The sequence below is a fragment of the Raphanus sativus genome, chromosome 2 (genome assembly GCF_000801105.2).
Source record: "Raphanus sativus cultivar WK10039 chromosome 2, ASM80110v3, whole genome shotgun sequence".
NCBI classification, from domain to species: Eukaryota; Viridiplantae; Streptophyta; class Magnoliopsida; order Brassicales; family Brassicaceae; genus Raphanus; species Raphanus sativus.
In genome coordinates this window covers 21,314,634-21,327,459 of record NC_079512.1, presented here as the reverse complement: position 1 = coordinate 21,327,459, position 12,826 = coordinate 21,314,634, and the positions used below count along the sequence as shown (strand labels likewise).

Sequence of the window (12,826 nt, the reverse complement as noted above, 5' to 3'; positions counted from 1 at the left end):
CCGATGGCAAGCAAATTTTGTCGAGGCATGGGTTTTTAAAATCGGACTTATACCCACGGCTAGGTTGATAACCTTGGCCTCGGCCTCGACTATGGAGTGACTGTGGGTGATATCCACGCACACCCTTGCCATCTTCCATGGCCTTTTACATGGCCATGGTTTGACTCTTTCATATGGCTCTTTGGCCGTATATGCCTTAGGCAATGCCTTAAAATCCAGGAGGCCTCATCTCACTATTCCTCATGAGTAACTCATTATTTTGCTTAGCAAGCAACAAACAAGAGATTAAATTTGCATATGTGGAGGAACCCTTTTCTCGGTATTATTGCTGAAGCAAAACATTGCTTGTGGAATGTAGAGAATTTCTTCTCTAACATGTCAGCATATGTGATAGTCTCTCCACACAGTTTCAACTATGAGACTATCATGAATAGAGCCGAGTTATACTCATCCACAGACTTATAGTCTTGGGTCTTTAGGTCCCTCAAATCATATAGAACCTTTGGTAATAGCACCGTATTATGGTGATCATTTCTGGATTTAAGATTTATCCAAAGGTCGAGAGGATTCTCAATAGTGAGATATTGATCATTGAGACTTTCAGTAAGGTGATGGCTTATGATTAAGAAAATCGCCTTGTATCTATCTCAAAAGTGAGAAATTTAGATATAGTCACCAAGATTTAGATTTCAAGATGATTTTCAACATCTGAATTAACATTGCTTTCAAGCATCAAGAATTTATGCAAGCAATAGAAGCCTTAATTTATATGATTTAATTTATATGATTTAATAAGGCTTCCCCCAAATCATATAATATATTTGCTTTAAGCATTTCTAGTATGACAATGATCAATTTGATCACTGCATCTAGTGATCCTTTTAATTATAATTCATATTTGGATTGATTATATATATGTATATAATTTCATATATGGTTTCCAAGCCCTTTAGAATTTTGAAGAAGGATCAATCATAATTTTAAATGAGATCAATCAATATGGATGAAAATCAATCACAATGGTCGAATGATAAATGCATGGCTCAAGAACTAATCGGATGTTCTGTCCTAAGCATTGGACCAAAATAATATAAATGTGATTCTTAATGCATGAGGATATTTGGTTTTCAAAAATCATAAAATAATAACCGATTCCTTCCCCCCTTTACCGGGTAAACCAAGACAAGAAAATTTATAATTTTCAGCAAATGTCTAAACCAAATTCAATTATATTTTCAATCAATTGGTTTCAAGGAAGGTTTATATTTTAATAAAAGCAAGCATGCATTCAAAGTTGGTTCAAGATGATTCAAGATGATTCAAATTTTTACTAAACTTATGCAACCAAGTATGCAACAAGATTACTATATAATTTTAATCATCAATTTCAAGCATGGTAAAAGATCAAGATTAACTATCAACTTATGTGATCAATATTCAATATGATATGAAATCTATTCAAGGTTCAATTATTTAGCTATCAACCTATATGATCAAATGATTTCATGCATATTTATTCTATCTTATTAAAATCAAGACTATATGTTATAAAAATTTTATAAACATTTTCAGTCAAAGATATGCATTTAATAAAATCAAATATGCATTTATAAAATCCGATTTTGCATTTATAAAAATCATAAAACTTTTAACAGTTACAAAGCAAACATCAATATTCAAAGATATGCAATGATGGGATTTAATTTCGATTTTATTTTGGTTGACTGGATTCATGGTTTTGATCTTTGGATTTTCGATTTTGCTGGTTGAAAAACCAAGCAAGAGGTTTAAGGGTTTTGATGGTATTGATAAACGACTTATACAACCTGCTGGAACAGCTGGTGATGCGAATGGACAAAGGTTTGATTATTGGTTTCAATCTTTTAGACAAATCCGGATTTAAGGTCGGATCATATAGGAGAAAGGTAGAGCCGATTTATGGCTTACAAACTAAGAAGGGGATTTATGATTTAACATTTTATTTTATAAGAATTTTATAATCAAGATTCATACAGATCTTTAGGTATTTTAATCTGTTTTGAGATACTTAGAACCTTTAGAGAATTATAACTTTTATGGATTCAAAATAATTCAGAATCAAGTTTCTTATGGATCAATGGATCATAGAAACAAGTTTAATATTATGGATTCATATAGATCCTTAGATTTCTTTTCAAATATAATGGTGTTCTTAGATTTTATGGATAGATTAGTTTACCATTTTACACCACAAGAATCTGAATGGACCACCATGAGAGAGAGTTGATCCACAGATCAGCTGGTTGAGAGAGAGGTGGAGGAGCTGGCCGGAAAAACCATGAGTCGGCAGCGCGGATTGTATATGCTATTCATGACGCGTCAGAGATCGGATCGACAAGCCGTCTTCGGCAACGGATTCCTCTCGTCTTGGGCTTCAGTTTGATAGGTGGATCGTCGTCTGGATCCACAGGGTTTGAGAGATACGGCGGTTTAAAGTTACGCCTGAATTTAAGATTTTCTGGCCGGAAAAGATGGCCGGAAAAGAGAGCTCAGGTGGAGAGAGACTTCTCAGGTGGAGAGCACTATCGTGCTGATAACGTGTTATAAACTAAAGAGAATGTGGAGAGTGATTTGTGAGAAAGTTGTGTGTATTTCTCATTAGCCAACACCACAATATATAGTAGTTTGATACAAGAGTTTACAAATGCTTTACAAGGAATAAAATCTACACATTGATTACATTGACTACATTGATGTCATAGAGAAGACTTGGTCATGGTGATAACTTCAAGGTTGACTGAGTCTTCTGATCTCGGTCCGGTTTGTAGATGAACCGATGTAGACCGGATGTAAACCTCCTTGCACTTCCTCTTGTATATGTTGGACTTGTATAGTACTTGGTTAAGTACTTGGTTATGGTCCATCCACACAATAGATTTCATAACAACTAAGTCATTATTATCCTGGTCACTTTACACGGATATAAATATATGTTTTAGGATTCATTTGAATATTTGGAGAAATTGTCTATCGATGGATTGCACCTCCCATTGGAGACTAGTCTGGACTTTTCCATAGACTTGAGATACCCAAGTTAATCGAAAAAAAAAATACACACACAACAAAAAAATCAACCAATATTAAAACAAACATTCTGTCTTTATGTTAGTTAAAAAACAACCGATGTTAATGGAACAGAAACAAGACTACAAGAGGGGATAACAAACAGCTAAAATGAGTTCGTGGGCGAGGGTTGTCTTTTTTTTTGTTGTAAAACAATTCATTTCATAATTTAGGATTGGTACAATAAACATAGAGCTTGAATGGCCACAAGGTCAACTCTAAAATTAGCTATTCTAAAGATATACTTAAAATCAACAGCACGAAATAGAGCAGATAGGAGCTTGATGTCGTTGAGAAGAACAGCGATCTCTGAATGTCCCGAGAATATCAAAAGAGCGTTAATCCCACACTGAAAAGCAGAGTTCATGGTTTTTCGCAACGTCAAAATTTCCGCACTAATAGGCGATGCCACAAAGGAGGCTGTCGTTTGTAATAGTCTTTTCTGGGTAAGGAAGAAAGACAAAAGTGATATCTTCCTTAACAAAAAGGAAGATGAAAATAGTCTCTCCCTGGCTAAGGAGGAAGTTGTTGAAGCCTTTCGATATAACACCACTGAACTATTGGTGACAACGCTTGAATTGAAGGATTGTAGTGCAAGGATTCTCTCCTTTGATAAGGAGGAACTGGTGAAAGATCTCTTTCGGCCCTGTCGAGAGGAAGTTTGACTAAAATTACTCACAAAGGATAATTTTAGAGGGCTTGATGATTCTAGCTTTAGAAACCTCAAAGTTGGAACAGATATTAAGCATTGTCTTGAAAAAGAGCTAGTTGAGGAAGATGGATTCCGGAGATGGTGGAGCTGTGAGACGGCTGGGTCTATTGAATTCTCTCATTTCCAAAATTTATTTGAAATTGATGAAGCTATTGGAGGAAAAGGTTGAGTAGCAAGACATGCTGGTGTGATGATGGCGAGGGTTGTCTATTTATTATCTTATTCAATAATATTTCCTGGGCTCCCCTCCTGGCATCTCCACTTATTATTCATTTTAAAAACTTTGCTATATTTTCTCTGAATAATACGTTTTCCTTTTACAAATTTATTGTACAAGCAACACCAAATTCTAATCAGTCACTCATAAAGGCTTCCCATATTCCAGGGTTTTTTTGTGCTAAAATTTCCATATTGCAGTAGTTAAGCACGTTTAACTCTAACTGTAGAAAATAAAGATATAGTTTGCATAACATTTTTTTCTAGAAACGAGCGTATGCCTAATTCGTGAGCCCAAGATTTAAGCGCTTAAGCTTTATTTCTCACAGCCATACGTTAGTGCAGGATACAAACACAATAGTACTCCAGAAAATAAACCCAAATATAAAACAATACAAACAACCACTACGCTTTATTAGAATATTCTTTAAACAATTTATTATAAGACATGCTTAATTCATTTTTTAGATGTTTAGTGTTAATATCCTAACAGACGCTATTCAAAGATTCTTAAGTTATCCGTTTGTACTTTTTTCGTCAAATACTTCAGTCACTGCTTCAGCATGTTACAAGAGTTTTTTTCTTTCTATAAAATCAACCTCTATGTCTCTCTCTCTCTACATATGATTCCAAAGCTATCTTATATTATTCTCCACGTTCCTGAAATCCTAATCTCTAAGGAACTAATTATATAAATATTTTTCATAACAATAAGTGTAATTTTCTTTTTTTGGAATGCACTTATTTTTTTTTCTTTAAGTTATAAATTTGTTTACCAAATTTATTCATTTTTTTTTTCCAAAATACACACTTACTCTTCAAGTCTACACGATTACAGGTCAGCAACTTGTATCCAGATGGTGTTCACCACTTGGACAAACATCTTACATCTTCACCATATATAACGTAAAATGGTCATTGTAGAATCTTGTTAATTTATTTATTTCTCTAATAGTATATATTCACTTAATAGTAGAGATGAGTCAAATTTGTATCCTTACTAGTTTGATAATTCACACACCCGATCAAATGTATTATAACTATGCCAATCAACTGAATAAACATTCACTGATTCACATAACCTTTTTACTAACTTACAACATTTTTAATTGAGATGATAACATTATACTGCATTTTAAATACACTAACCTTGAAATATAAACGTATGCCCATATGTCTATATAGAGATGTGTAAAGTTGTGGAAGACATAACGAGGATGGAAAATCAAGGGTCTACTTTTCAATGTATAAGCAGAAAAATTCTTAAGAGCGCATCTATTCTTTCCTTCCAATAAAGAAAAGGTTTGTTTTCCTGAAGTAGTTATATTATAACTTTAAAAGTTCAAAGTATGAAACTTGGTAAAGGTTTTAATGGCATTCACTCATTTTAGTAAAAAGTGTAGCTGAGAACATTCACTCAGCTTGTCAAGGAGAAGCAGCAGCTTTTATGTTTTCATTACAACTTGCATGGTCTAAAGGATAGAGACATGTATGGTTTGAGAGTGGTTGCAAAGGTCTGGTGCATGTCAAAAAATATTTATTTAAATTTTAAATACTTATTTTTAGATATAATGATTCTGGAAATATATTTCTTTGTATGTTTAGTTATTATTTGGATATATGAGAGAACATTTAATTTTTTTGATTCAACCATGATATTTTTATTCTATAGATTATAACTTTAATTAATTTTGTTATTTGTATTTATTTTGATTCTTCTCGTAGATTTGTAAATATAATTTAGTAAGATCATGTGTCTCTATAATGTTGTTTCCAGATAACATATATAATAAGGAAACCATTTATAAAATTTAAACCTAAAATATTATTTATACATAATTTGATTTTATAAAAAAGGAAAACTTAGAAATATAATATTAATATCAAAGTAAAGAAATAATCTTCCCTTTTAAACTTATTGGTTATTTTTTTATGCGTAGTAATTTTAGAAACATATTGATTTAAATAAAATACTTATTAATCTAAAAATATATATTATGTTGTCTAGGATTATCTTTTATGAATCAAATATACATAATTGTCATTATTATTTTTTCCTTTTAATTTAGGTTTTCTTTTTTAAAATAACTTATATAGTAAAGAAAAATTCAAAATTTTCAAAATTTCAAAAAGGAAAATTATTATTTTTTATATATATTGTGATCCATAAAAGGAAAGTTCACAAAATAATACTGATTTTAAAGTAAAGAAATAATATATTTATATTATAATCATTATGCATTATTAATTTCAAAAACTATTATATTATTTAGTTATAAATATAATTTTAGAAATATATATCTTGTATGTTTAGTTATTATTTGGATATATAAGAGAATATTTACTTTTTCGATTCAACCATGATATTTTTGTTCTATAGATTATAAATTTGATAAACTTTGTTATTTGTATTTAGTCTGATTCTTCTCTTAGATCTGAATAATAGTTTAGTAAGAATATGTGTCTCTATAATATTGTTCCTAATAACATATATAACAAGGAAAACATTTATAAAATTTAAACCAAAAAGTATTTATACATAATTTGATTTCATAAAAAGGAAATTTAGAAATATAATCTTAATATTAAAGTAAAGAAATAATATTCCCTTTAAAATTTATCGGTTATGTTTTTATGCGTGATAATTTTAGAAATATATCGATTTGAGTAAAATACTTATTACTTTTAATATATATATTATGTTGTCTAGGATTATCTTTTCAAATAGAACATTATTTCTTTACTTTAAAATCAATATTCTTTTGTGAACTTTCCTTCTTATAAATCACACTATATATAAAATAATAATTTTCCTTTTTGAAATTTTCTTTATTATATATGTTATTTGAAAAAAGGAAACCTAAAAAGGAAAAATAAAATAATGTTTTTATTATATATGGTTTAATTGGAGCGAGGAATACAAGAGCGAATCAGTCAATACCTCACTTAAAAATAGAAGTCATCATTTAGGCAATGAAATGCATGAGGAATCTAAGACAGTTTACTGGTACATTTGCAACGGATTGTTCTCAGTTGATAAAGACGGTTTCAGAATTAAAAGAATGACTAGCCTTTGCAAGTTATTTGGAAGATATAAAGATTTTGAAGAGAAGTTTCAACAATTCAGAGCTCTTTCATATACCATGAACGCAAAATTAAAAGGCGAATAATCTCGTACGTAATGCAAAAAAGCAACTATCGTTTGTTGTCCATCCAATGGATGTGAAGATACCAATTTGGTTTGGAGAATCTATATAAACTAGGATATGATCCGCGCCTTGCGCGGAGTGAGATAAATATTTAATATTTAAATGTACATTATATTTTAAATTTTTTTGAACAAAAAATAAAAAAACATAATTTTTTTAACAAAAGGACAGCATATTTTTAATTTATATACAATAAAATCTATAAGTAGATACGAGATGAATTTAATATATCATTATTAAAATAACATATTTATCAATATATATTGTATGCAGACGTAAAGTAAAATAAGAATAAAAAAGATAACGCAAAAACATACATTACGAATTAAAAAATATAATACCATATCTTTTGTAGACAAATTGTAGGTGGACACCAGGACAAGATTATATAAAATTATATTAGTATAGATTTGGGTTCATTTAAGTATAAACGAATCTATCAATTTTTTTCAAAATGGGTCACTTAAATATATGAAGCCGGTAATATGATTAAAAAAATTGGAAATTTTTTTTTCAGAAAAGTGTTTAGACAATTTTTTAAGAAACGAAATAAAGTCTGGTCATTTTGAAAAATAAAGTATATGAAAACGATAAAAGCTGAGTGATATATGGGTCTCCTCCCACATATGTGTATATCTAGTAAAGCAGTTGCTTAAACAATAAATTTGCATATACAATTTAAGGGAATACGAAATCAGTTTATAATGTGATTGACTACTAAATCAGTTTATGTCATATTTGCTTTTTCTTTTGAATACGAAATTACTTTGCGTGAATAGTGTTAATTAGCGTCAATCTTGGACTAATTATTAAATGTTTTAAAGATTAAACTTGTGAATCAAGTTTTGCGTGATTTAATATCTAAGTCTGAATACAAAAAAAAATAACGTGGATTAGGAAACAAAAAGCTACAATCAATCTTGTTTAAAAAAACGCTACAATCAATCATAATTGCAGCACTTATCATGGCAGCTTAATATTAGGAATCAGAAATATTGACTAATAGTCTTTAATGATAAAAACAATTTATAGAAAACAGTTTAAAAATTACATTAACTCATATGAACCCCAAATAATATTTTTGAATCAATCATACAATTTTCGAATCAAATTGTATGTCGTCACAAAACTGGGAAAGGGTTTTGCAAGAACAATAGCCTTCAAATATTTAAATCAATATCAATAAATTTATATACAATATACAATATAATGTTAATGTTAATATATACAATATTATATATCTGTTAATATATAGGATAAGCCAGATTTACACGTTTATATCTATTATGTGTAACAAAATTCATTCACATTCTGGTTCAAAAGTTTGACAGCTGAGGATCGATAACTTTTAGAAACATGTTTATGTAAGGACAAAAAAATAAAGTTTTTAGCTATAGTTATGATACTAACGAATTTGTTATATTCATGTAAGTTGTCTAAACTCCCATTTGAGGGATATACAATAAGATCGTTTTCGTGGAAAAAAATTACATTTTAGAACTTATAGTTTAGAGAGAAGAGGATCCCTAACACCTTACTGAATTTATATACACCGAAGCATAAATATAAAAAGATACATATAAAATTCTGTAGCATATAACATGTTAATATATCAGAGAAAAATTGTTAATATATCAGAGATATTTTTCCATTTTCCTATAGCTATCATACTGATTTTTTGTATATGCAGATACTTCTAATATGTCAATCCACGTAAAAGGTATAACATACGCTATATTAAAATTCAATTCCCATGATAAATGATATAAAATAATGCACTAAATATTAGTAGTACCAATGGCATTTGATGTAATAAATCTATTCTTGATTAATAATAAAGAGATTTTCGTATTGTAAAAATTTTAACAATCTAAAAGTAAGAGAGAGAGCGAGACACATTAACATTTACATTTTGAATAAGTCATGGTCGTAATTATAGAAATAGTTTGCTATTTGTCTCTACACGGTCAATCATTAATTTGGTGCACGTAAATGCATTTAAAATGTCAAGAAAAAACCGCATAGTTTCAGTTACCACTATGTTACATAGTTTAGATCATCAAGAACAAATATCAATTTTGTTAGTCAAAATGTAATGAAAAATCATGCTGTAAATTTGTGACATACCAATGGCAACTGATGTAAATAATCTAGTAATTTAAGGATTAATGCATAGGAAGGTTGAGATGAATTGTGAGGAAGACACCTATGCAAAATGGCAACATAGTAATAATTCTACTCTTTAAATATTGTTCTTTTTAATTGCTCCTCTATTAATACTAAGGGGATCTGTTTAATTTGCTGACAGAAAATAAAAATAAAATAAAATACTTTTTAATAATAAAAATCATGTATATTTGATACATTAAGGTTTTCATTATCATTGTAATATAATTAACGTTAGCGTAATACATAGTTAACTGACATTTTAAATAATATTATAAAGATAAACATGATTAATCTGTAAAACCTACTTTCTAACGGGTTGCAATTGTTTGACATCTAAATTTAGTTTTCAATAACAACTTATATTATACAAGGCTCAATGAGCATCAACGTTTACAATTGAAACAGAAGATACTGGAGCCATGCTCGACGGTAAAGTGAAGCTAAAAGACATTACAAAACAACTAAAGATAAAATCATTTAGGAACAAGTCATGTTCAGCGAAATGAAAAAACCCAAAAGAAAACTCTACTTTTGTTCCCATGGCGATTGTTCTAAAAAACAATTGATAGTCGAAAACGACGTTAATACACCTATAAGAAGAAGTTGGAATGTTGATTAGTAAGAACTTAAGGTGAGAAGCTCCAAGACCGTAATTAACATTGGGAGTACAGAGTTCGATCTAACCTTATTTGGCGCTGAAACAAGAACACTCGCTTTAACCCCAATAAGACTTACCAAAAAAACTAGGTGAATCTGAAATTTAGTCTGTGAAGAAATGTTGATGCTTGAAAGGGCTTAATGTGATGGAAGCGCATTGATAATGTAATAGCGAGCAAATCTGGCGACGAGGAAAAGGGTGAGAGGATCGTAGAACCGATTTTGTTACTCTAAAACATAAAGTGCTTTCTTTATTTCAAATTGTTGCGTTAAAGGCACCAAGACTTGGCCCCCTCATGTGCCAAGTATTCACAAGGGTACCCAACTTGTGAAACCAAAATTGCTTTGAAAGAGAAGTTTTTCTATCTATATCACACACACACACACACACACACACGCACGCGCAAAATCTAATCTTTCTCTTTCAACCGTAATTTTTTCTCACCATCAAGGCAAGTTTCCATATTTTTGCTCCTCTAACAATATTAATTGCTACTAAAATATCTTGCCAAAGGGTAACTAAATCTGCTTCATTCCTCTGTAATTTCACACAAAGGACCCAAAAATTAGGGGTTTTTTTGTTTGTTCTTCCCATGTGATGTGAGCATTTTGGGTGAGAAAGAAATGAAGACTATAATTGGGTTAGGGATTGGGTTGAGTTTGGTGTTTGGGTTTCTTCTCTTAGCACTTATTGCAGAAGTCTATTACCTTCTGAGATGGAAGAAGCACAAGAAGAGAGTCATCAGCCAAGAAAGTGAAGAAGAGAAAGAAGAAGAGCAACAACAACAAACTGGGTACGCTAAGGAACTCATCCAGCTCTTCTGCTTCAAAAAGCCTCAGTCTTTACATGCCAACAACGATGGTGGAAGAGAAGGAGAAGAAGTCTCGAGGAATCAAGATTTGGAGCTTGGCCTGATGAAACATCTGGAAGGAGAAGGGTTCGAAGCAGAGCTCATGAAGCTACATAACCAGAGGTTTCTCTTCACAATCATGGAAGAGACGAAAGCTGATTTGGAATCTGATGATGGGAAGTCGAGATCGAGGACGAGGAGCTTGAGCGATGTTCCGGCTGGAGTAAATGACTGTAATACCCCTGGACTCACACCATTGGCTTCTCCGGCAACAATAAAGTCGACACCTTTGGGGTCTTACTCACACCATGAGTTCAATCCTCTGTTCGAAACAGAGGGTGAGCTCGAGTTTAACAAGTTTTTCAGGTCGTCTTCTTCTTCGCCTCCGCCGAAGTTCAAGTTCCTGAGAGACGCGGAAGAGAAGCTGAGGAGGAGAATGATCGAAGAAGCCAAGAGGAGGGAGCAGAAACAGGAGCTTTCGATTACGTCAGAAGGTTCGTTCTTGAAGTTCATGACTCCTGCGACGGTGAACAGAGAGAAGAAACAGAGTAATCAAGAATCTGTTGAAACGGTGTCGTTTCGTACTTCATCAGGTACAAAATCTTAGAACGTTAGACCAGAAATCATTTGCACTGGTTGTTTAGTATTTAGACCTCTCTTGCCTTAATTTTTATTTTTTTGGTTGAAATTTTATAAGAATTTCAATTTTAGTTGTGTGAAATGTGATTCATCTTTCCTTTCTTTGGGAATGATTTCGTCTGTGCGTAACCAATCTGGAAAGTCTTCAGATGCTTGTTTGAATTTCGTTTGAAGGAAAAAGTTAAAACAAAAAGTTGTAAATTGTATATAGCTTTCGGGAAATAAGTTAAAATAAAATTGGTGTTAGGTTTTTTTGAAATTGGGGTTAATAATTTAAATCTTTACGGCGCCACAAGTTTGAAATTTTCTGCCTTCTTAAGTTCTTTTATCTTTCCAGTTTGATTAAAATGTTACTATTTCAACTAAATGTTAAAAGTGCAATGTTCTTTGATATAATTAGGACAATAAATGCTTTTTAATCCCGGAAATTATGGCATATAATATATCATGAATAAATCTTTTCTTCCACACATGTGATTTTTTTTCTTTTAGGAGGAAAGCAAACCCACACTTTTGATTAATGATTATTATTTAGTTTGATGCTTTATGTTTAAATTTACATTTAGACTATGTGAATGAATTGAAACTTGTAAGAAACAAATATATACACCTTTTGTGTTGTCTGAACTAGAAAAGTTCATGGCATCACGCGATGTATCGCCGAAAGGTTTGTTTTATTTTCATTTGCATTTTCCAAAGTTTTCTTTCAGGAATATAGATACCTATCAACATTTAACAGGTGTGTTTGATTCCAGGTTTAAGCTACCAAAAGATAAGATTAGTTAGCTATCAATTAATTTACTAGCGGTTTCTGTATAATAAATCGAACAGAGAATATGACAACAAACTTATATAAGAATTTCCAAGCATGAAAATTTTACTTGAAGTGCCAAAGAGTCTTATAGGACCACGTAACAACTGGTAAGACTTTATTAGCGGTGAGGTAGCGACACTTTTCTCGTCACAAAATCTGTTATTTTCAATCAATATGACAAAATGGATGTTAGCGACAGCACAACAACTGTTTACTTTTGAATGTTTATTTGAATAAAAGAACATAAAATTGGTGAATAGGTGATGAAAACAAAACAAATTTTAAAATCACTACAGTGTTGTTTATATCTCAAAATTTTATTTGAATCAGAAAATGCAGCAAAAATACTACCATTGTCAAACCCTGTATGTATAAAAAAACGAAAATGTATTCTGTTAAAGTACACGTACATATATCCTTATGCAATAGGGAAAATTGTACGTATATGTGTACAATA

At 31.0% G+C, this 12,826-nt stretch overlaps 1 protein-coding gene across 1 annotated transcript; it reads left to right on the top strand.

The window, feature by feature from the left end:
• The first annotated feature begins 10,383 nt into the window (after positions 1–10,383).
• LOC108822757 (uncharacterized) lies at positions 10,384–11,756 on the top strand. Its single transcript, XM_018595916.2, has one exon. The coding sequence runs from the start codon at positions 10,690–10,692 to the stop codon at positions 11,521–11,523; it is 834 nt and encodes a 277-aa protein (XP_018451418.1). The 5' UTR covers positions 10,384–10,689; the 3' UTR covers positions 11,524–11,756.
• The last annotated feature ends 1,070 nt before the right edge of the window (positions 11,757–12,826 follow it).

Bases quoted from the DNA above. Each gene is read 5' to 3' on its own strand.
- LOC108822757 (XM_018595916.2), top strand. From the start codon at position 10,690: ATGAAGACTATAATTGGGTTAGGGATTGGGTTGAGTTTGGTGTTTGGG.